Source organism: Nymphaea colorata, chromosome 2 (genome assembly GCF_008831285.2).
Source record: "Nymphaea colorata isolate Beijing-Zhang1983 chromosome 2, ASM883128v2, whole genome shotgun sequence".
Classification (NCBI taxonomy): Eukaryota; Viridiplantae; Streptophyta; class Magnoliopsida; order Nymphaeales; family Nymphaeaceae; genus Nymphaea; species Nymphaea colorata.
Window position 1 is genome coordinate 11,471,851 of NC_045139.1, and position 25,728 is coordinate 11,497,578.

General features: G+C 39.0%; 2 protein-coding genes across 2 annotated transcripts in view; one reads left to right on the forward strand and one right to left on the reverse strand.

The window, feature by feature from the left end:
• The window catches only part of LOC116248809 (mannosyl-oligosaccharide glucosidase GCS1-like), a 52,902-nt gene extending 48,062 nt beyond the window's left edge, over nucleotides 1-4,840 (forward strand). The window contains exons 18-23 of the mRNA XM_031621789.2: nucleotides 893-949; nucleotides 2,258-2,410; nucleotides 2,533-2,624; nucleotides 4,029-4,138; nucleotides 4,215-4,278; nucleotides 4,364-4,840. Coding sequence (XP_031477649.1) covers nucleotides 893-949; nucleotides 2,258-2,410; nucleotides 2,533-2,624; nucleotides 4,029-4,138; nucleotides 4,215-4,278; nucleotides 4,364-4,499 — 612 coding nt within the window. The 3' untranslated portion in view covers nucleotides 4,500-4,840. The remainder of the gene's footprint in view (nucleotides 1-892; nucleotides 950-2,257; nucleotides 2,411-2,532; nucleotides 2,625-4,028; nucleotides 4,139-4,214; nucleotides 4,279-4,363) is intronic.
• Nucleotides 4,841-7,154: 2,314 nt separating this feature from the next.
• On the reverse strand, nucleotides 7,155-10,925 carry LOC116247041 (nuclear pore complex protein NUP54). Its single transcript, XM_031618987.2, has 9 exons — nucleotides 10,586-10,925; nucleotides 10,438-10,491; nucleotides 10,276-10,335; nucleotides 10,031-10,141; nucleotides 9,669-9,734; nucleotides 9,308-9,394; nucleotides 7,826-7,927; nucleotides 7,588-7,737; nucleotides 7,155-7,500 (listed from the first exon to the last, which is right to left on the reverse strand). The coding sequence occupies exons 1-9, from the start codon at nucleotides 10,850-10,852 to the stop codon at nucleotides 7,375-7,377; spliced, it is 1,023 nt and encodes a 340-aa protein (XP_031474847.1). The 5' UTR covers nucleotides 10,853-10,925; the 3' UTR covers nucleotides 7,155-7,374.
• Nucleotides 10,926-25,728: the final 14,803 nt, after the last annotated feature.

Genomic DNA, 25,728 nt, shown 5'->3' on the forward strand with positions numbered 1-25,728 from the left:
TTTGATTACCTGTCTAAAATTTTTTCCAGGTAGACCATTGGTGCCATCCATGTAATTTATAGGTGGAATATGGATATCTAACTTGGTACTTGGCTGCATATTGATGTGATTATGGGTAATCAGTCTATTAGTCAGCAATCTGTATGTTATCCATGACTAGATAACTCTTCCAATATTATACATGTTTATGATTCAACCATTGTCACAAACATTGCTAATTCTTTTTTAAAACGTGAAAAGGAAAATGGGAAAACAAAGAAGAAGAAAAAAGGATCCTGTCATTTAGAAAATCTTGAAATGATACATTGTGCTTTTTCAGGAAAAGTGCTTTTTAATATATTCTAGGTTTTCTTATGTTCTTTTAATATTTGATAACTATTTTGGGTTTTGACCCAATATTTCTTGTGAGGAAGTTAGTAAACAACTGAATTTCTTTTATAATTTTTCTCTTTTTTTATAGTTTTAAAATATTGAATTCCCATGATTTTCCTGAGGGAAAAAAGGTTCTTGCTTAATAGCTGAGAAAAACCTGAGAACAACTATTTGTCACAATGGTTCTAACAAGCAGATTAGTCGTGCAAACGATAAATGTATCTTGTTTGGATTTGTCTTGCTCTATATGGAATTGGAAAGTAGATATGCTTGATCTGTCGCTGAAGTGTATCATGAATGCCTCATTATGGAACATTGGAGACATGATTAGGTTAACCACAGCCTATTTCAGGCGTCAACTCCCTCAGAAGCTACAGATGTTACCTGTATTTGTTATTTCTAAAGGCTTGCGACTACTGCTCTTTTCCTTGTGACCTTCCCATGCTCTTATGTAGATTTATATCAATGTTATGCCCACTATTTTGCATTCTAGAAGTCTCATCTTTGCTTGTTCTGCCAGATGCACCTAGATAAAGCTTCTGGAGCCTACCATGATTTTGGAATGCACACTGAAAAGGTAAAAGTTTTTTGTGTTTCCTTTCCTTTCTCCATTTTGATGTATGATACTTGACACTTGACAGTACTACCTCTCAAATATCATAAGATTCATAACAATGTTAAGGTTGTGGGTGAATGACACCTTAATACCTGTACAACAGCATTTGTGAAACCAAATTTTGTGACAACATGGTTTTTTGACCAGTTTGTAAAACCTGGTTTGTATGTTTAGGTGACAAGACAAAATGACGTTTTCTGCATTTTTTTTTTTTTTTTGGGTGTTGGGAGGAAGGGGTGGAGTAGGGAGGGAGTGTTATTGACTCCCTTTTGGAAATGGGATTTTGCCAAACTGGGCTTTTCAAGACCAATTTTGACCATCGCCTGGACACTTCATTGTGGAGGCAAAATGACAGCTTGCCTCCAAAACAGCATTTAAGGGTGTCTCCCGGACATGCACTAAGTTTGCTTTTTTTTCCCTCTTTTTCTTTTCTTCATACACCTTGCTTCACTTTGTCTGAGTACCCTTATATCTTGTTTTATACAAATGAGAAGACTTTAGCATTTTTTGGATCTGATCTCCAAATGCACTATATTTGGGCAATTTGTTGGAAACTCTTGCCACGGTTCTTGTTGACTTTTCCTAAGAAAAGTAGAAAAGGAAAAATGAAAAAGCTTTTCTAGGGAAGAAGAAGACATGATCAAGGTGTGTCCCTCTATTCATATAAAACCAAGATCACGATAGAAGGAAAAGAAAGGGAAAATCAATAGTATTAGTGTTTTGGGGATTGGCAACCTAAATATCAGAGGATGATTAGTCAACTAGTTTAACTGTATATAAACAACGTGGTAAGACATTTCATGTCTGTTTGAGAAGGATTTTCAACCTTTGTCAAGTTCTCATGGAGGTAACGTTGTTACAATACGTGCCTTAATGATGTGCTCCTGCCTTAATTAGTTTTTGTGTCGCTGCATGGAGTTTACATGCCTTAATGTTAGTGTGCATTTACTTGTGAGTTCATTGGCCTAGCCATGCCTAGGAAAAACAACATACCAACACCTATATGCTGTATCTGCAAACAAGACCTCTTTGAGCTGTTTGTTGATAATTGTTAATTGATGATAGAAAACTTAGATTTATTCTCAAGTTTCAGGACCTCCAGAAAAGATGTGGACATCTTTATGTTACCTTGTTGCAATTATGGTGTCTACCGTAACCTTATAGAGTAATAAAACAAGGTTATGTTTATCAAATGCATTCATAAATTAAGTGCTCTAGGTAGATAATTTTTTCAGTAGTTACAAGTATATTGATGGTACTTTTCCATAGGTAAGCTTGAGATGGCGCGAAACAAAGGAACCAAGCAGCAGCTATGTACAGAGAGAACTTGTTCGTGTTGTATCGGGGGAACCAGACTTAATGTTAGTTCCTCATGTTGGTTATGTCAGTCTTTTCCCCCTTATGATGAAAATGATACCACCCGTAAGTAGTTAACTGCTTTCTCCACAGATTGTATGCTTGGAATTGCCACTAAACATGTGTCATTTATATGTCCGTTTTCAATGTATTAAGAAATCTGCTGATAACACCCATGACATGCATAGGCTTCAATGGTTCTGGAAAAGCAGCTCGATCTTATCTCAAACCGGAGTATCTTATGGACAGACTATGGTCTCCGATCCCTCGCCAAAACAAGGTTAGTATGCTTGATCCATAAGATCTGAGTTAATTTTCCAATACAAAAAGAGATTTTGTAGGTTTCACCAGCTCAGCCACCAATTGCTGTTCTAAATTCTACCTGGTTAAGTAGTAGTTCAGAGTATAGGCCACAAGTATATATAATTATATATTGTTCGTTCAAGTTTAGTCCAGTAGCAATGGACCATGAAGTGTATATACTGTTTGTTCAAATTTAGCCAAGTAGCAACGGACCATGACATGGCGAAAACCAAGAAGGCAAATTTCATTGAATTTAAGAAAATGAAAAGGATCTTTGTTTGTCGAATATAGTTTTCATGAAAAGCACACCAATAGTAGCCATAGGTATTGAGGTGTGATGCAGGACATAACATCTGTGCATGTTAGAAGCCAAGACTTTGGTATGGCAGGCACATCTAATGGTCTTGTCCAACAAGGATCTCTAGTTATACATCTGCGATAGGCAAGAAAAAATTGATGAAAATTTTACTCCCCATCATATCCAAAGCACAAGAAACATTTGATGTGTACCCATTCATAAACACTATTTTTGTAGGCAGTGGTTGGCAAGACCACCTCATATTTATGTCTTTATACTGGGGAACTATAAGTTCATTGAGACATCATGATCATGGTGCCAAAATGACCTGCATAGATGAATCCAAAATGGTAATGATTTTAATCATTTGCTGACAGAGGTATTATGGAACCCACCACTGCCCTGCCCCCCACCCAAAACGAAAAAAAGTTCACTAAAAAATCACCTAATATTTTGACATTATTGAATACTCACTGGGTTTTTCCATGGTTAAAAAAAATCAATACAATTGTTCCTGTCACTGTTAAATACTTAAATTAGTAAAAATTTGCCATTGTGCCACTAAAATGACTTGAAAAATATGCATAAATTTGTGAACATACTGAGGCTCTTCTTGAACTCCCTAGAATTTGTAATGAAAAGAAAATATTTCCGGAAGTAATTCAAATATTAACTAAATAAAGTAACTAATTTGAATATAATGTATTATTATTATTGTACATAGATAAATCGGGCAATGCAAGCTAATGAATTTTGAAATTCTTTTAGATACTTTAATCACTTTATGATGTTTACACCAACTTAGGTTAATGGTAACCTAGGATAGTTCAAGAGGAGTTTATTTTTTATTATTGTGCAAACTTTGGTGTGCTGTTTTAATAATAAGAACTTAAAGAGTGTTTTCCATTCTTGCTAAATCTTTGGCTGTGCTTTTCAGTCTTTTCCAAAAAGAGGGCGTTCTCAACCTTTAAAATCTCCTTTTGTCTACATCTAAACATAGGCTGTCGTGGTTCCTGGAATGTGAGTTACTCTTCTGCTTAACTTGACAGCACTTAGTGAACCATGGATTGTTTGTGGATGTAGCTCAATCTACATGAAACGCAACACAGAGCATGATCCACCCTACTGGAGAGGTCCCATCTGGATAAATATGAACTATATGATTCTCTCAGCGCTGCATCACTATTCTCAAGGTAAATTGACTAGGAAGTTCTGTTAACGTGTCACCCTCTGTCATTAGTGGCTTATTATTGAGGGTTATAACTGCAGAAAGTGGACCATACCAAAAAAGGGCTGAAGATATATACAAGCAACTAAGGGAAAACCTAATTAGGTAATGTGAATCATAAATGCCTGTTGCCTGTACTTCATTGTTGAGAGTGCTGTGGTCACCCATGTGCAAATTTCTTTTCTGATAGGAACATTGTTCGAAACTATTATGAAAGTGGATACTTGTGGGAACAGTATGATCAGAGGAATGGAAAAGGAAAAGGTGCACACCCGTTTACTGGCTGGACCGCCCTTTACCTTTTGATTGTGGCAGAGGTATACTGAACTCATTCACATCAAACCATGGTAAGAAAAGTGGAGGAACCACATCCATTTAGTGGCTGGACTAGCCTTTACCTTTTGATCGTGGCAGCAGTATTGAATCGGATATTTATTCGCATCAAAGCACGGTAAGAAGGGGAAGGTTTATACACGTCCCTTTAGTAGCGGTCTTCCATTATTAGCTCCTAAATTATTGGCACTGCAGAGTTCTGAGATGGCTGTACTTTTGGATAGGAGTAGCTTAATGCTGCTTATTTGCAATTTTTCTTGTATAATGAAGGTGATTGTAATGGCGTAGTCTCCCAGCAATTAAACCAGTTTGGCGTCAAAACCTTTTTATCTGATACGTACATTACAGACCCTTCGCCCTTCTGATGAGTTAATGTGCAGCTTTCTTTCGGGTGCCTGCCATTCCATTCTTGCTTGGGTTCTTGTCGCTTGTGCATGCAGAGCTGGATATTGATATGTCCCTTCTACAGGGTGTGAGTTGCGAGTGGCGCCTAAATTTTCTCTTTGTTATTTTGCTCTAGAAATTAAGAATCCTAATATAGGTTGAACTGGGTCCGGTATCAAATTTTACTAAGCTGTACATGGCCCATTTCTTCAATTGAACCCTACAGCTTGAATATATAATTGGATCATGTTCCTCTATTTCAAAGTTCGATCAATTGGATTCTATATGCAATAGGATTGGGCTGTACCTGGCCAATCGACATCCCTTGTTAAGAGGCCAGCGGCAGGTAGCAATGTGTCGGCTTGTGGCCGCTATCGACCCACACACGCTTTGCTTCGATTTTATTTGGGTCAACTCGGAACGGGGTTTGGGTTGTAATATTGTCACAATCTCTCTAGTCTTACTCAAGTATCCAATACTTTTCTATCAAAAAGCGTGGTCGCCTTAAGTTATACAGGTGGGACTAGGATTTACTCTCTTCAGCAAACACGTTCAGAGTCGGTGTCCCAGAAACGGTTAAATAAACTGAAGGAATCCGATAACTTTCCGGAGTTCTAGTGGATTTTGCCGTTGGAGAGTTGGCTTTGATGTCGTTTATTAATGAGAGATTTTTCTTGTTTGTTCTCAACTTAAAACATATGTCCAGGGGAAACAGAATCGTCACTCATAAGCTCCTTCACATACTTCTGATTCAGATCAAGTCCCAGAAGGTGCACAACGCAAAGAGTTGCAAGCGAAGCACCAAGCACCCTAGGCTTGGTTGCTGTTGAGAGAGAGAGAGCAGCCAAGGTCGGTGGGTGGCTCAACTTTGACTAACGTGGACAGTGATGTACGGTCAACTGTAAGCGATAAACGCACTAGGGATAAAACGTGTTTTCACCCTCTCTGTTCTTATTTGGTGACAGAAATATTCTTCACGCAAGCAGAGAGGATGGTGAGACGCGGCTTCACTTTCGGTGCCCGGGGACGGCAGATTAAATGCAAGGAATTCAAGCTTTGGTTGGTAGTCTATAGTGGGATTTCAGTGTTGGTTATCAGTGGCCCTAAGGCTTCCCTTTTTTTCCTTTTTTCTTTTTTTCTTTTTTCTGGTGCTGATTAAGGTTAGCTGCAGTCACGAGATCTCAGTAAGGGCGACCTCTCGTTTGTTTGCTGTCTCAAATCATGAATTGAAAGTGGGGATGTCAATATATTTGATTTGGATTGGATATCTGATCGAATTATTCCAACACAATCATATATGAAACAAAAAATATTATTTGATTAAGAATTCGAATTGGATTCGGATTTAGAAATGGACATCCAATCAAATTCACACATACATAACATCAGATTAGATTCGGATCCTGATTGAATTTAGTTTTAAATAAAATATTTTATATCCAATGCTCTAAAAATCTGCCAGATTCAGTTCAAAATTCAGATTCGGATCAGATTTGAATTGTGAAATCGGATTTTGAATTTAGATTTGAATGACTTTTCTGTATTCAAAATATATGAATATCCTGAAAACGGGGTATGGTTAAAGGTATGTCTGATTCAAATCTAATCTATTGAGATCCATAATTGAAAGCAACGAGAAAAGCCAGGTCTATCTTTCGTTCCGTTATAAACATTTCGCACCTAATGTTATTGAGTATTGGTCCTGTGCCCCCACAATACCCAATGGGACCAGAGGCTGGAGGAATCCTTGCTTGCTTCATATACGTTTCTTAAGACCACCACAAAGTATCACCCTTTGATGGTGTCGCTTCTTTGATGGATAGGAACTGGGCTAATATAGCCTGGCCTGCAAACCAGCTTTGACATTTCAATAGCCTTCGGGTAGAAATGATGAGGAAGAAGAGCATTCTCAGCGGTAGCCTATGACTTGGCTAAGGAAGGCCATAAAAATGGACTTCTAGTCAAAGCTCATCTTAAAATGGGGCTGGTACAATATTAGACAGACGTGTGAATGAATTTTTCGGTGAACCCGTTGTGCAGTTTCGCGCTGGTTTGGCTGTTTTCGCTAGTTTAGACTGTTCCTTCATACGATTGTTTGTTTTATTGATCTCACGTTGTAGCAATTCTTTGATTTTTCGTAGCTTTCCGGCAGGTTTGCACCGACAAGAGAGGCCTGGCCCACTGGGTCCGAGCACAAAAAAAATTGCCGTCGAGAAGTACTCCCAGACCACCTAATGTTGCCACTTATGAAGGACAGCACAACAAAGAGAATCAACAATATATACACCAAAATTGTTCCAGATAAATTCTTATAGGACACATAATGTTGTGTAGCGCACTAGCGGGCAGAATAAACAGGCTCCATAATTTTTGCTCCATTGCATGTAAAAATACATTTAGCCGTCCCCCATTGTCTCTTCAAGAACAATTTTCGTCACAGGCATCTGTGCTTTTCCTTTATGCAAATTCAACTTAGCAACAAGGTCAAGATTCTACATCACCGTTTTCCAACATTTCTGTATCATCGGACATAATGATCTCCATATTTCTCATATCTCGCTTCAAAACCATCCCCATCCTTTCAATGGCTTCCGTTTGTTGTTGTAGCACCTGAAATCAGGATATGCTAATAAGAAAATTGACAAAGGAGCAGTAGAGACAGAAACTAAACGGGAACCAGCAGGGAGATGATCTCACATCCTGCAAATCTGCAAGGCTCTGGTCGTCTATTTTGGTTGATCCAAGAAGAAATGCAGAGCTACCAAACCCATTGGCATTTGCATGCATCCGAGAAACAGTCAATAAATTTTGAATCCTCCTAGGTAGTTCTGCTCCTGACCCCTTCAGCTGCAATATTCAGTTGTATTTCAAACAACAAGCTCCCAAAGAGTGAACAAAACATGCATAGCCATCAGCAGCTGATAAAGCGAGTTACCTGTCTTGTTATTGTTGTTAGTTTTTCAGCCACCAGAGTTTCACCTTTTGTCAAAGGCACTCGAAAACCCTTGCCTTCCAATGCCTCTATTATTCTCATAGCCTGCACTTAAACCAATGGAAAGCTCACGTTTCTATTGCCAGAACAAGCAAATGCATCAAATATATCTGACTACTTTTAATGACTTGTAGTTTAGATACTGTTTTAGTAAATCCAGGAATCGCACAAACTCCTTCATTTAAGCTTAGTAAACGAAAAACAGCAACTCACCTTCAGAAAATCACATATGAACCACATGTGATCAGCTTGTGCATTCAGTTGTTCGTGCTTTTAAGAGTGTTTCCCACTGACTAAAGTTTTTCATCTAGAAGAATGAACGAAAAAGAAATTCCTACAGTTGGTAATCTTTAACAGACAGCTCCATGCAAAGAGCTCCTACCTCAGCTTGGTCCACCAATCCGGGCAACAATAATCACATGTGGTTTTTAAAAAAAGTGATTAATATCACCAAATGACAAATCCAGCTAACTCTATAGAATTTTTTTAAAAATAAAAAGACACATACAAGTTTTGAAAATAACTTTGACACCAACTCCTGAGATCTTCACAAAAGCTAACTCAGATCCTATAATTAAATTTTTTGGTTCTGCTTCTGGTGGAACGAGAATTTGGCTAAAGAGACAACTCTTTGATTTGCACTGTTCAGTCTGTAATAGATAAAAACTAATTGCATTTTCATAAATAATCAGGTCAACAGATGACGCCAAGATCCATTAGCCCATCCGAATGAGGTAAAAATCCCATGAGAAATTTCTACACGTGGAAAGCTTTGACAAAAAGACAAAACCAACGGTCGAAGCAAACTTTGCTAGATTCCTCCAACTCAAGGATCAGCAAGGGCAATATCGAACTGGTGTGGTTCAAAAAACAAATGTTTCATTCTCTAAACAGGGACGAAATTGATCAAGTTTCATAGTCTTGTGCCTATTTTTTACCAACAACCGTGACCAGTTATGGAGCATGCTTTTAATCAGCACAGACGGGCATCTGAGACAGGCATATGACATTGCATGTCTATTTTGAAGAGGCAAATATTCATTTTCTAAATAGAGACTCAAATTGATCAAGATTCATGGCCTTGTGCCTAACTTCCAATGATGAATCGTTGTGAAGGATGCTTTCAGTCCGTTAGACCCTCGAGCCCTTGACATAGTGCAGCACTACGAAGAATATTATCCTTCTTCAGTACCTCCAATAACTAGCAGACGACTTTGGCACGATCCCACTATCCAGCAATAGGAAACATTCTTCAACAGCACCCTTGCAAACATTTTTTTTAAGAAGGAAAACGTTTCAACTGGAAGATTCTATCACTAATGCCTAAATGACTGACCTTTTTTAATGATCTTCCAGCTCATTTTCTTGTAGCTTACTACTAAAGAAACCGTAATCAAAATGGTATTAAAGGAAAATGTTCCTCACCCTCAGTAGTCTTCTCTGAAGTCCTTGCTCTTTTTGCCTCAGTCTCTGTATCCATGGAAGAGTGTCTGCTATAAGATGCCGCTGCAGCTGCTCAGATAGTTGAACATGAAAATAACTCGGAGTGAGCTGAAGTAGTTTCGTCATTGAAATTATGCAAACTTCTGTAGGAAACTCGTTTTTCAACAGTAGAAAAGTGGTCCGAGGAAGGAAAATTCGACGCTTCCTTCTTGTCTGATTTTGCTTGTTCTTCGATCAGTGCAGGATAACAAACAAGAGAGACAGGCCGGAAGGATAAAAATCCTGCACTGACCAAGTTCCAAGTTTCCACTGCTAGGGAATACAATATGGTAGAAGTACGAACCAGCTTCACGTTAGACTGTGTAGTCCGTAGTCTCTCGGTGTCAGAAATTAACGCCTCATCTTGCAGCTGCACCATTGTAAATGAACAATTACGACCTAACATTAAGTCGGGCATTTCTTGCGGACCAACTACAAACAAAATGCAGTTGCAAAAATTTAAAACAAACAAGAAAAACACTTAAAAACTCATCCTTAATACATGGATTAACAATGATTATGCATGAACTACCATCCCAAGGATTTCCTACTCTCCGTCCTCCGATATTACTGGTCTTGCAACAATCAAATTCCATATGTCAAGCTTTACAGAGAAAAGGCGCACACACACTAACGTCTCGGAAATAAAAAAAGACGCAATCTTACCTTCAGCCTATTGGAAAGATCCTTAAAGCCTTGTACAAGCTGAGGCCATAGCCTTTCACGATCTGAGCTTTCCATTCCTTCCAACTTCGCCATTGCTTCTGCCCACATTATCTGGCAGAACAATCTAAAATCAAATTTGCCTACGTATGGAGGACGACGGGTAACCAAGGTAGTAATAACAGCAATATTAAGAAACTTAAGTACCAGCAAACGATCTGTCACAAAAGCGTGAGAGAGATACCTACGTCCGATATACCGACAGGCTTTGCTCTGGCCGCTGGATCAGTCACACTGAACAACAAATGCTGAAATCAACACACGAGATTCTTCGTGAACCCATGTAGTAACTCGGAACTCTTTGGAAATTCAAACTTACGGACAAGAATAATAATGGGAATGGATAAAACCTTGAATGCATATTTAGTGTTCCCAGGTTCATCCTTGTATGCATCGACAATAGCCTAAACAGATAAAAAGAAAACATCATTTTATCACCACGCACGCAACACACACACACACACACACACACACACAGAGAGAGAGAGAAAGAGAGACCTGGATGTCCCTATCGGCGAGGGAGAAAGGGAGAGGTGCTACGGGTGCCATCTGGGTGGTTAATTGTGTGCCGGAGAATGCCGGCGCCGCAGTCGGGAAGCCGAGGGAAGGGGTCGCCTGAGGTTGGAAGAAGGGAGAGGACTGAGGTTGGGACGAGAACGGGGAGGCCGTCGCCGGGGAAGAGAAGAAGGTAGACCCAAACGACGGGGAAAATGCCGGGGTGGACGGCGTCCCGAACGCCCCGCTTGTAGATCCGGCACCGAACATCCTGTCCGGCGATCACCGCTACGGCCACGGCGATCGAGAGAGTATGGCGAAGGGAAGAAAGTAACCCTAGTTCAACTTCTTTTGGGGGGAAAACCCACCCGACAGGCATTTATATGTTAGACGGGGAGACGTTCCGAGTCGATTCCTCAATGACGACTTTGAGTTGTACTAAAAAACCGAGACGATTACGACCCGGATTCGTTGTTTAGGTTAGACGTCGAATCTAAGGATGGTACGCCGTACATCCTCAGACACGTGTATGGTGCAAGATTTTTTCTTACCGAATCGGATGGATTTTTCATTCTTATGTACCGTATAAATATTTGTCATTTGTGTTCTTGAATTTCTTCTCACGCCAATGCAGCGTGAAGACCCTAGAGGCACTGGAATTTAAGCTCAGGTTTCCGGAGAATGGGTCAGAAAAAGTTAGATAGAGTAACGGCTATATTCAGTTTGGATATGATTGATTGATCTTACTAGTTTAATTCCATCAAGATGGATTCAGAGTATAATATCAACAGTTCAAATTGCAACTGAACAGCCATGGGACCAGCTGGATGCAGTATGAAAATTTGAAATTTGACAAACAATTGTATTCAAATTTGGTACAATATTTTCTTGTACATTTGATGGTTATATATATATATATATATATACATTTTGCATGTGTAATTACAAATTCCGCTTCCAATCTCATTGTAATTCCAAATTCAACTCCCAATCTCGTTGGCTGTTTATTTGGAGACATCCAATAAGATTGGAAGTTGGAACGAAACTTACAATCTGATTTTCCAATATATGAATAGTCGAATATAGTAGAAGTTATATCTGACTTGTTTAGGTTCAGCCTATGAAACAATATGCCTAGAATAATAAGGGGCATTTGATGGTCTAGGATCTCAATTACAATAATGATATAAAGGTATCATATGGGACCCACAGTATACACAAACACTATATTTTACAACTATGTGAAAACCAGGATTTGAGATCTTCAGTTTATGGTCAAAACCTCAGATTTTGTTTGGACATGAAGGGGGTGTGACCTTAAATCTGTGGATCTGAGATTCTCAATTGTCTCAAGTCGCTTTGGATCTTGGATCCAATGCTATCAAATGCCCTATAAAGGGTAATCCATACATATTGGTTGTGAAATGATAGTATTGGTTCACTTATAGTTTGATTGCTCAGGCAATGCTCATCAGAACACATTTGTCACATTATATTTAGGCACAGGAAGGAAGTATGGTATTTTCCTTATAAGTAAGCAGGAGGTTAACAACCCACAACCTGAAAAGATGCTGAAGGTGCCCATAACTGGCTCTCTCTCTCTCCCCCTCCCCTTCTTTCCCCAAGGTATTGGGCTGCATCGGGGACCTAGGTGGTATACAATATACTTGTCAACTAGAGCATTGTGATCTCACCACTTACAATCTAGGTGACTAGCATCTACAGGAATCAAGCCGACAATGTGTATTTTATGTGATTATCTGCCTAACCAGCTATACTACTCCACTTGGGACCCAAGGAGGACATCTTCCTTATAACGAACTGACTTCACCTGATCTCATACATAAAAATCTACACAGTAGTCATAGAAGTCGTGAATTTTCACACCATATGTTGAATAGGTTTTGCATAATATAAAATCTATATACTTAGGCATCCAAAACCTAACCTGAAAATGTTAAATTCTTGAAATATTGGTAATTTGAAATTGATTGCTGGTGATTTGAAAGATACAAATGAATGGCTAGTTTACTTGGTATTACATCATTCACGAGGTTTCTAGGGAATAATACTAATGCACACTTGCATTAGGGCTTCACAAGTGTTTTCTTTTTCTTTTTATCGGTGAAACTTAGCTATTTTCGTGAAAAATGTTGTTTTGTTGTTAATAAGTTTTTAATTTTTGTTTCACTTCGTGAACTACGTTTCTTCAATTCAGCAAGTCCCTTGTTCATCAATGACATAAACAATAGGAAAATTGCAAGTGTTGTTAAGTTTTGAACTGCTACAGGTCGGTGATCCACTTCTCCTTATCCCTAATTGATTTAATCTGCTTTAGTTTTATTGAATGTTTTGTGTACATGTCCTGCATTCACTTTGTTCCTCTAGTTTATGCACAATAGATCTGCCTAGCCCATCTTGACATTCGGAAGAGAGATGAAGCAAAAGAAAAAAATATTGAAAGCATTAGTAGTTGTTAAAAACATACTGATCTAATTTCAGCACGATGTAGGTGCTATTATTGATCCGAACTATTGCTGCATAATCGGTTCATGCTTGACTCATGAACATCATATTCAATATAATGAGTTGGAATTAAAAAAATGTATGAGCTCACTTTTTATAGGTTCAAATCCCTAGAAACCTTGTGAAAGAAAACACACAGCATACACACAATTAAGCCATTGTTTTTTTTTTCTTTTTATGATGAGGAAACATTTCCACCAGCTTTTGTAACCATCCCTTGTCTGCAAATTTTCAGCTTTCAAGCAATTAAATGCATCATTTATAAAGAATGGACTATATTCAAGTTTAATCTTTTTTATAATATTGTATATACTTTTACATGTTCATGAATAGATAACTGACCCAACATGCTGGTTGGCTTTAGTTTGTTGTTCTTTTGTGAAGCAAAATAGAAAGGAAAAAAAGCATGGCAATAGATTTTTGTTTATGTTCAACCTCTTTGCACTATATTGGGGTCCATTTGATAAGCATATAAGGTCATTCAGTTTTAGCATCCTTCAAACTTGAGGTAAATATATCCCATCTGATCTTAAATCATAAATTTATTGCAATTTTCATGCTTAAGCCTTAAATAGACCAACTCTTCTTATGATGATCCAGAGTTTACCAATCTTGGCTCTAGTTTGCCACTTGGGGGTGCACGTGTGTTAGACTATTTCTTCAATGACCCTGCAAACACATACATGCACACAAGCTCTTCAATTCTCATAAGCACAAAGTCTCAAATTATTTTTGTTGCAAAATTGCACATCAAAATTAGGAGAACCTGCCTCGTGAACTTTGGAAATTTAATGCATAAAAATATGTTCATTCATTTCTCAGTTCCTTATAAGGGATCTTTCAGGAAAACTACCAAATGACTCCCTAAGGATCACAAGTTGTCTATTTTGCACGGCCTTAAATATATGTTTTTTTTATCTTATCTTACTTTTAGTTTATATTAGGATATCCAGCCTTCTAGCTTCTCCATGGTCTAACAATGAGAATAAAAGCGTGAGGAAAAGAGAGAAACGAGGAAGATGAATGAGGGAAAAGAGATACATCATTTATATATGTTTGGGTGTTTATACAAGTTTACAGCTATGTACAGCCTTGCTGAATTTTTTTTGTTACAAAGTGACAATCTATCTCTATGTGTTTCGTTCTTTCATGAAAAACTGCATTTGCTGAAATATGCAAAGCTGCTTGATTGTCGCAATATAAATCGACTGAGTTATCATTACTCCACCTCAAATCATTCAATAAGGCTTTTAACCAAACAACTTCACAAGTTGTTAAAGTCATTGTTCGGCATTCTGCGTCACCAAAAGATCTGCCAATAGTAGATTACTTCTTTGACTTCCAAAAGATAGGGCTACTCCCCAAGAGCACAATATATCCACTAACTGATTTACGAGTGGTATGACAACTTGCCCAATCTGAGTCACAGTAAGCCCTCAATTGATTTGCACTTAATGATGATAAAAATATTCCTTTTATTGGTGAAGACTTCAAATATTTTAATACTCTACGTGTTGCTTCATAGTGTGTAGTTCGTGGCGATTGACTAAGAACTTAGACTGAATACATTATGTCTGGACGAGTAAATGTTAAATAAATCAAACATCTAACTAACCTCCTGTATTTAGCTAGATCTTTCAGTGGAATACCATCATTGGGAGTTAATCTCAATTTTTGCTCCATTGAAAAGTCCATAGGCTTGGCTCCCATCAAACCTACATCATTTAAAATTTGCACGATATATTTTCTTTGACTTAGAAATATTCCTAATGGCACTCTTGCAACTTCTAAGCCAAAAACATACTTAAGTATTCCTAAGTCCTTAATATGAAATTTCGAATGTAAATATTACTTAACTGAAGCAATTCCTGGTTCATCATTTCCTGCAATGATAAGATCATCAACATAGACAAGAATAACAATAAATTATTTTTTATGTTTTCGAGTAAAAAGAGTGTAGTCAGCTGATGATTGAATGAAACCAGTGCCTTTAAGTGCCGATAACAGCTTGTGAAACCAGTTGTGTGGCGCTTGCTTGAGTCCATACATAGACTTATGAAGGCAACACACTTTATTACTATGATACTCCTCCTCACGCGAAAGGTATGGTGGAATGATCATGTATATTTCTTCATATAATTCTCCATGTATAAATGCATTACTCACATCCATTTGATATAGGTACCATCCTTGAATAGAGGCAAGAGCAAGAAGCATGTGCATGGTTGTTAATTTTGTAATCAGATCAAATGTCTCATGATAATCAAGGTAGTTGAGTGTACCCTTTAGCGACAAGTCTAGATTTGTAGCGTTCAATACTTCGATCCGATCGTCGTTTTATCTTATAAACCCAACAACAACCAATTGGAGGTTTGTTTGGGGGCAAAGTAGTAATAGACCATATACTATTTTGTTCAAGAGCCCGAATCTCATCAGTCATAGCACTTCGCCAATGTTGATACTTAACTGCTTCCGCATACGAGCTAGCTTCAACATCACTCATGATAGAGGTTAAAAAGGCATAATGAGATTTGGAGAATTTGTGAACAGGTAGATAATTGTGTATGGGATTATGCATACCTGATGATTGCTTAGTTGAAGTAGATTCCTTAGGCGGTGAACTTATAACCATCACATTGGAACACACATAGTCTTGAAGATAAGAAGGGGAATGACAAGTACAGTTTGATCGGCATAGTGCAAGAGAGTCTAGAGGAGGTGAATCATTTGACATAGGTTGTTGATATGAAACATGAGAGACTGGCTGATTTTGGTCATTGTTGATGAAATCGTGAGATTAAATGGGTGATAGTGGAGAGGAATTTACTGGAACGCCATTCTCACACGATGTCATATATTTATCGTCAAGATAATCTTCTTGGGGTTTAGACAAAACGACATTGTTCAAATCATTTGTATAACATTTTTTGGTTAAAAATGGAAAATGATCCTCATAAAAAAGTTATATCTCTGCTTGTAAACATTTGTTTGGTCTCTAAATCATATATAAGATACCCTTTTTTATTGTGAGGATAACATACAAAAACACATTTGTGTGCATGTGATGAATACTTATGCATTGAATTTAAATTTTTGGCATAGCACAAGCATCCAAAAACATGCAAGTCTGCATAATTGGGTTTTTATTATAAAGAAGTTTAAATGGAGACTTGTCATTTAAAAGAGTTGACGACATTCTATTTATTAAAAAAATTGCAGTCAAAATACATTCACCCCAAAAAGTAATAGGTAGGTTTGCTTGAAACGTATCGTGCCACCCCTAATATATGACGATGCTTCCTTTCAACACACTCATTTTGTTGAAGAGTTCCAACACAAAGTTTGATGTTCTATGTCATGCTCATGAAAATATGCTTGCATATTATGAGCTGTAAATTCAGCATCATTATCACTCCGAACACATTTCACATGGATATTGAATTGAGTAAACACCGTGGCACAAAAACAAGTTAAGCAAGAAAATGTTTCAGATTTGAACCTCATCAAAAAGACCCAAGTAGATCGTGTAAAATCTTCTACTATGGTGAGAAAGTAATGTGCTCCCATATGTGACGACGTAGCATATCATCCCCAAATATCATAATAAATCAAGCTGAACGGATCATTTGCTCCACTAGTACTAGTTAGAAAAGGCAAACGAGTGAACTTAGCTTTAAGACATGCATCACAAGGAGAATCATGCTTAGAAATAGAAATGTTTTCATTCAATGAAAAAATCTTATCAAATGAAGGATGTCTAAGTCTCATATGCCATATATGAGTTGTCTTATTGCTAGAAGAAGATGGTAAAGTTCATCGCTCAAGTTACCCACTCCAATCAGCTTCCTCGACAAAGGGACTTGGAAAGCACAACAGGTTGAAAGGAAAACAATAATACAACTAGTGGTCTTGGTAAACTTTGGAACTGATAGTAAATTGTATTTAAAATCAAGAATATATAGGACATCAGTAAGCTGAATATTGGCTGAAAGATAAGTTGTTCCAGTAATAGAGACTAGTGTTTGATGTTCATTTGGTAGGTTGATCACATGATGTTTTGGTAGAGTTTTAATATTAAACAGTAAATGTAAATGAGGTGTCATGTGGTCTACGGCTCCAGTGTGAATGACCCAAGGAAAATGAGTTGTGAATGATTGTTTACCTTCTAGATTTGCAGCAGTCGGTGAAGTATCAACATTTAACCAAGATGCCAATTGACTCGCCTGTTCTTCAGTAAGTTGTGACAAAACAACACTGACCTTTACATTGTTTGTCGATGTTCCTCATTGTTGTGCCTTTTCAGTTTTAGAAGAATCACCAGTTGAACCTACAGCCTTATAATGATTTGGAGGATAACCATGAAGCACATAACAGCGAGATTTTATATGCCCGAGCATTCCACAATGATCACGTTCTGGTAGAGGATGATTGTGAGTAGCATTAGACATCCTTACATGACCTTTACACTGTTTACCGATGTTCCTCCTTGTTGCTCCTTTTCAGTTTTAGAAGAATCACCAGTTGAACTTACAGCCTTAGAATGATTTAAAGGATAACCATGAAGCACATAACAACGAGATTTTATATGCCCGAGCATTCCACAATGATCACATTTTGGTAGAGGACGATTGCGAGTAACATTAGACATCCTTACATGATTTTTTTTTTGTATATGATGCAGGAGAAGACTTGGATGCAAGAACTATGTTATTGAATCCAGACATTTTTGGTGTGAGAAAACGTTGAGTCTCTTCTTGAAGCAGCATATCATACACCCTATTAATGTTGGGCAAAGAATTGATAGCAAGAATCTTACTACGAATATTGCTAAAACTTTCATTCAACCCCATTAAGAACTGATAAACTTTTTCATGATCTGGACATGAATGAAACTCTTTGAATGCACCACAAGTACATGTAAGCATGGTTGAATAAGATCCAAGTTCATCCCAAAAAGTTTTGAGTGTAGTAAAGTAGACAGCCAATCAATTTTGTTCTTGACGTAAATAAGTTATCATCTTCTTCAATTGATAAATACGAGTAGCATTACCTTGAGAGAAACGTTCTTGAAGATCAATCCAAACCTTGTGAGCTTCACTGGCATAGATGACGCTATTCGCTATCTCCTTGGATAATGAATTAAGAAGTCATGATAGAACCAAGTCATTATAGTGAACCCATGCTATATAATCTGAACTAGTGGTTGCTGGTTTTGGAATAGAACCATCAACAAATCTGAACTTGTTCTTGGCACTAAGGGTCATCTTCATTGTCCGTCGCCATGTGGAATAGTTGTCTCCAACTAGTGGATTGATCACTAGAATAGCACCAAGATTATCAGAGTGGTGCAAAAGGTGACTCATTCTGATAACCGGAAATATCAACTCGATCAACCAGAGGAGTTGTCGCCATAATGAAAAATATCGAATGTGCACAAAAATTAGTATATCGCACAGAGCTTGGGATCTGACTTCGAGAGAATCCCTTCCCGTTCCTCAGCCAATTCTTCCTCGGAGGCAGCGACATAAAAAAAATCGCACATGTATGAGCGAAGAACCTTCAGTCAAGATCTTTCTTTGCCTGTAGTGGAAGAAGAACCTTGATGTTGGCAATAATTCGAAAAAGGGAGCAACAGTATCTCTGCGGGCGCCCTTTCTGCTTCAGAAAGCCAGCAACAAAGATCTCCCTCCCGGGCAGCAACAGAGGTCTAAGCGAGAGTGGAGGATGAAGACCTCCCGACCAATGACAGAGTTTCGAGCGACGGTGGATGGAAACCCCCCCCCACCGTTTTCCCTTCTTCCTTGCCTCCTCATACACTGAAAAGCCCATGAGATGTCAAAAAAGGAAGGAATTGCCATCGAGAAGGAAAAGTGGGAACTTGGTAAAAAAGGAAGGTCTATGGAGGGAGGCGTACTATGAACCAAATCTTAACGCAAAAAACACCAAGATCTCATGGCGAACTTTGAGCTAACTTGGGAAATGTAGATGCCAATATCCTGCAAAATGTAGGTGAGCCAAATGAGTTCAGTAGTGGCAGAAGCCATAGATCTATATTTTGCTTTTGTACTTGAACGAGCAATAGAATTTTGCTTTTTGCACTCCAAGAAATAGGATTGACTCCAAGAAAGGTGCAAAATCTTGTTGTTGAACGTCTGGTGAGGGGACGTCCTGCCCAATCTGCGCTTGAGTAGGCTGAGAGCGCAATAGCTGAATCCTTCATAAGTCGAATCCTATAATCAAGAGTTCCATGAACATATCTCAGTATTCTCTTTTACCAGAGAAAGATGAAATGTATTTGGATTTTGCATAAATTGGCTTACGTAATTCACACTATATGATATATCAGGCCTTCTCATAGTGAGATATTGCAAATCTCCTACCAAACTTCTATATATGGTGGCATCAATTTTCGCTGGATCTTGAGCTGAGGATGGGCGAGAGTTCGTGACCATGGGTGTGGGCACATCCTTAGCATTCAATAAGTTGGCCTTATCAAGCAACTCGTAAATGTATTTCCTTTGATTTAGGACAATATAGTGATTGCGAAAATGAGCCTCTATTCCAAGGAAATAATGGAGAAATCCTAAATCCTTCATGGCGAACTCTGAGCTGATTTGGGAAATAAAATGTTGTATCAGCCTAGGGTTATTCCCCATAAGGATAATGTCATCGACATATAGTAGTAAAATAAGAATGTCATGTGTATTTTGACACACAAAAAGAGATGGATCAGTAACACTTGCAAAGAATCCCAAGGAAAGAAGGAACATACCAAATCGATCATACCAAGCTCGATGAGCTTGTTTTAAACCATAAAGAGCTTGCTTGAGTTTCCATGTAAAAATTAGGAAGGGTGAATTCCAAAATCTAGGATGTTGCTCTAGATATACTGGTTCCTGTAACAGTCCATGTAAAAATACATTTTTGACGTCAAGTTGACAAATATCCCATGCATAATGAAGAGCAATAGATAACACAATTCTAATAGTAGCAGGTTTTACCACAGGTAAAAATGTCTCAAGAAAATCTATTCCATAAATTTGAGAGAGCCCTTTGGCAACAAGTCAAGCCTTGAAATGCTCAATTGTTCCATCACTTTGGAGTTTTGTTTTGAAGACCCAGTTGCTGCCAATAACATACATGTCCTTGGAATATGGAACCAAATCCCATGTGTTATTATGATTAAGAGCTTGTATTTCTTCCTACATAGCTCTCGTCCAGTTAGGATCTTTGAGAGCTTCTTTGACTATACAAGGCTCTTGAAGAATAGAGCAAGCAAGGAAATAATTAGGATTGGGTTTCATGATCCCATCCTTAAAACGAGTTACCATGGAATGAGAGTTGGTTGTGCTACGTTGGGGAAGGACCTCATGATGAACTTGCATATTCATATTTTCAGCTCTATCACATGTGCCATCAGTGTTTGACATATTATCTGCTCCTTGATCATGTATAACAACATCATTCTACTCCTGTAATATAATGTTACTTGTTATTGCTGCATTCATATTTCCAGCATTGGTGTCAATATTGTTTGACACAATTTCATCAACTTGAATGTGGGTGAAAGGATCATTCCATCCATTGAAGGGAGCACCCATGGTGGCTGTATCATTAGGAGCATTTTGCAAAAGAGAGCTATGAGAGGGATGACTGTAATTTGATATGAGCCTTCGTGGATCGCTATTGAACTCTGAACATGTGATTTGGTCACCTGTACTCTCATTAAAACTTCTTACCTCTTGAGTCGAATTCATGGGAAGAAATAGTTTGCCTGGCCGTTTGTATGGAAAAGTTTTCTCATCAAATACAACATGTTGTGAGATGACGATTCTCTGAGTAGGTGGGTATAGACACTGATATCCTTTGTGTTGCTTCGAGTAGCCAAGAAAAATACATGGTAAACTTTTTGGTTCAAACTTGTTCTTTGTATAGCTGCCAAGAAACGGAAAACACTTGCATCCGAAGCTGCGGAATATGGAATAATCTGGTTGTTTGTAAAATAATTACTCATAAGGAAAGGCCACGTCAAGAGTAGGCGAGGGAAGTCTATTTATTAACCATGTTGCAGTAGAGAACGCTTCTAGCCAAAATCGCATAGGAAGATAGCTATGAAATAAAAGAGTGAGACCAAGTTCGGTAATAGAATGATGATGCCTCTCGGCCATTCCATTTTGTTCAGGCGTTTTTGGGCATGCCTTATAATGAGTAATGTCATTGACTTTCAAATATGATGCTAAGTTTTCACCATTAAATTTCCCTCCTTTATCTGTTTGGAAAATCTTAATCTTCCCATCAAACTAATTTTTAATTATAGCATAGAGTTTACAAAAATTCTTGAATAAGTCCGATTTGTTTTTCAAGGGATAGAACCATATAAATCTTATGCATTAATCAACAAAAATAGTATGATAACGGAACTTTTGATGATAAATAATCGGTGTTGGACCCCACAAATCACAATGAATTCTTTCAAAAGGTACTTGAGAATGTTCATCAATATCAAGAAAAGGAAGTCGACTCATTTTTCCTAATTGAGAACTCTCACAAATATGCATGACAACATTCTTGGAAGACACATGAATCTTATTTTGTTTCTCTAGGAATCTTATTACTTGAGAGTGAGTATGACCAAGTCTCTCATGCCACGTACTTCTATCTGCAGACATGAATCGGCTGGAAAAAAGAGCTAGATGTTCTTCACGCTGAAGTCCATAGAGGTTTCGGACTTTAGTTCCCGTTGCCACTGTTTTGTTGCTCACTTGATCTGTTATAACAAAGCCATTAGCATCAAACATAACAGATATCAAACGTCAGTTGACTAACGGAAAGAATATTCTTTTTAATTTTTGGAATGACCAATGGAGTCACCTCTTTCCTATTTCATCTCTTATCAAATAGGAAAGGTGGGACTGGTGGCTAGGTCGTGAGGAGTTGCTTAAAACAGCTCGCAACAATTAAGGAAAGAAGTGAGACACGTGGCAAGCTGAGAAAGAAGGCGCAATTTATGAGGTGCTACTAATTTGGGATAGTTTCAAATTGAGAAAGGAGGTGGGGCCACTTGTCCCCGCGCCAAAAAGGAAAGAGGCACATTCTCCTTTACCATTCCTAATTTTTAGGAAGGTGATTAGCACAACTGGAGGTGCATTGAATTGGGACACATTTGAGTAAAGACGGAGGAAATCTTGGCAGCTACTTATTTGGAAAGGATCCCCTTGCACCATAATAGGAAGGAGCTTGAATCAGCTTCAGGAGGTCTCGGGTGGATTGAGGCAATCTTGCCTTGCGCCACCTTTGGAAGGAGCATTTGAATTCGATTTGGTCCAAGGAGGGAAAGTGACTAGTGCGACCTAATTAGAAGGTGAGTCATCCCCAACAAATTAGGAAGGGTGACCATGAGTTGAAGAAGCAAGGTCCACTTTGCGCCGTCTTTGGGAGGAGCTCAAAACGAAAGGTGTTGAATCTCACGTGAAGAAGGAAGAGTGCTTGCCTTAGGTGACTTGCTTAAGTCGGACTTACCTTGGAGGACTCTTCCCAACGTTAGCCAAGAAGAGTCTAAGTTAACTAGCTGCTATTCTGGGAAGGTCAACCAAGACACCTTGGGTGTGGTCTGACCAACGTGCATGGACCTTGAGGGCTCGAACCCACCTAGTCCCATACCGGACCTACCTTGAAGAAACCGCGTCCGCCAAGCGAGATTGACGATTGCTTTCCCCAACTCTCTTTGCAACTTGGGGTCGACTAGGGTTCTGGTGAATGCATCTACCTTAATAATCTTGCTTGTTATCCTTGATTGAATAGTGATTCTTTGTCACTTGACTTAGCAAGGTATAAGGAGCGTGTTGTTGGACATTCTTGGAGGATCGTGGAATACCAAGGTGCAGCCAAGGCTGCTGGATTTCATCCTCGGGCCCACGCTAGAGGAGACCTCGGGCGTGGCCCCGAGAGGTAACATACACATCACCCTATAGTAAACGGGGATCGGGCATGTGGTTTGCAACCAGCCATCGGGCTAAATCCAGCGACCATGGATTCCTCCGAAGCACTTTGCCTAGGACACAATCCCGAGCTGATCATGACCACCTAGGGTTTGGGCATGGTTTGTTTCACTTAGACATGGTTTGGACATGATGGTTTGGTGATTGGATGTGTATGGTTGAGTGAGGAGTGCTAAATTGTATCGCATAAGCATTGTAAAGCCTCACAACCTCTCTAGTTTTCTGTAGTAGGTTATACTTAGGTTGAGATAGCCTCTCGTGTATTCTCTACTTAGGGTTAATATTGAGTTGGGGTTGTTGTCCAGCAGGAGGAAATTTTGTATAACTCTTATTCATTGATCTCTATTGTGCCTCCCTCCATAGATCTTGGGAGTAGGTTTGGCTTTCAGTGGCAAAATTTTATCCACTGCAAATTCGACCCTATCAATTGGTATCAGAGCATTGTGGGGGACCCGGGCACATTTAAATTCAGTTGGAAGTCTCAGCCATAGCAGAAAAATTTCCAACATATTTACATTGCATTCGGTAGAGGTGTTGGACCCTACTGATACCAACAGTTGGTATCAGAGCTGTTGGGGGCTCTGATCAAATTCCATCAGGTACAACTGCTACATCAGTTGCTTCAGGTGGCATATCATTTGGAACAGCTACAACCAAACTTCTAGTGGTTGAAAGATCTTAACGTAGAAAATAGGATTCTAGTTATCACAGCCATCAGGAAAAAATAGTGAAATTCTAGGGGTAAACAGTCTTGGATTTCCCTAAAATTTGGAGGAAAAGTACATAATTATTGTGGATTTAAGGAAAATAGGGCATTGGACGTGAAATTCCCAGAAAATTCGAATTTCTAACCCTATATCAGTTAAACAGGCTGGGCAGGCAGAATATGTTCGGTGTGCAGTCTGCCTGAAAGATTGATGTGTTTCAATGGGCTACATATATCAGATTGACCTGAAATTTTGTGGAGAGTCACATAAATATTTGATCTTCATGCTGACCAAATTTGAAGTCTAAATTTTATTTTTTAGTACAGTTGTGATTTAGGCTACCATTTGCCTGTTGTTATACTTAGGACTGCAGTTATGCACAAGGCATAACCCTAGGGTGATCGAACCTGAGGTGCGGTGCCGAGGTGCCAGGTGGGCGCGGCAGTTTAGGTCCCATTTTTGGACTCGACTAAGGGTGAGAGGCAGCTACCGAGGTGTCAGGTGGGCGAGGTAGCAGGCGAACCCATTTCACCTCCCTTGTAGAAGACCAAACTCGGGTTGCACCTAAGTCATTTGGCTAGCACACTGACATCGGCACCAGGCGGGGTGCGTTAGTAAGAGTTTAAAGGGCTACACCCAACGGAGTTCGTGGAGCAGTCCCTACTAGGCTCAGACCACAAAGACTAATTTCAGACCGTAACCCAACCCGAAACAAAAGGACAAAGCTAACTGGTTGGGAAAGCATGAGCATGGAAAACTGGTCAACCTACGGTTATGATTCCAGTGGAGAGAGCCCAAACAATGAGGATGATCAATACACCATGAGTGACTCCAATGATCAATCCAGTGGAGAGTACTATGATGAAAGGGACAAAGGCTATAGAGAGCAACCCCAAAATGAACTATCCGAGAGGTCCTACCAATTTAGTTATGGGCAACTTGGGTCGATCCAACAAGATACCACCCTCAAACCTCCTATCCCTCATCAAGTTATACAATCAGGGGTACAGGGAATGGAATGCAAGTGAATTGCCCAAGGCAAAATCATCATCCTCTTGGTCAAACATTTCCAAACAAAAGGAAGAAAAAGATCTAGTTTTTGTTATATACGAACAAGGTATACATCGAAAGGACATCCTGTGGAACCGACATGAGAAAAGAACCAAGAAAAGAGTACTTCATGGCTGGGAGAAGTCCAGATTGTCACCTCGTATTCATTAATCCAAGTGTTCATGTATCTCATTTTGAGCTAGGCATCGACAAAGAATACCATGAGTTTTGGGTGACTAACGTATCGAGAAATTGTAGATTAAGTGTCTCCAAAGAAGATATTTGTCCCCAACAAACCATGCAAATCTACTTGGAAGAAATTCTCAAGGTAGGAGACTCAAGCAAAGAGTGTAAGCTGGAATGGGTCTCCCCAACTTCAAACCAAACCCACCTCTCAAAATCAAACATCAAAATGGAGCACCTAGAAGCAAGGAGAGATGCCAACTTGTGTTTAAAGGAGGTCCAGCTACAAAGCTCCTCAAACACCCCTTCGAAAGCTCCCTCAATTGAAGCACAAAACTCCGGGCTGGTAGACTCGAGATCCCAAGATCCAACAAATGAGTTACTCTCGGAAATAAAGAAAACACGGTATGAGTATTCTCAGATAAAGCAACAATTTGAAGAATTAGAGAAGTCCATTGTCTAATGGGTGAATCAACAAAAGACACGGGAGCAATTGACTCCAGCCAAATCCGAGTCAATTGGACTTGTTAAGGAGTGTCAAACTCCGAAGTACCTCCTAAGAGTAGCAAGGAAAAAGGAGTTGAGGACACCAAGGTCCCAACTGGATGAAGGAGATCCCAACTCCATCGCCATTACAAAAGCCAAGCCAAGCTAAGCAAGCCGAGAGTGCTAAAAAGGGCTA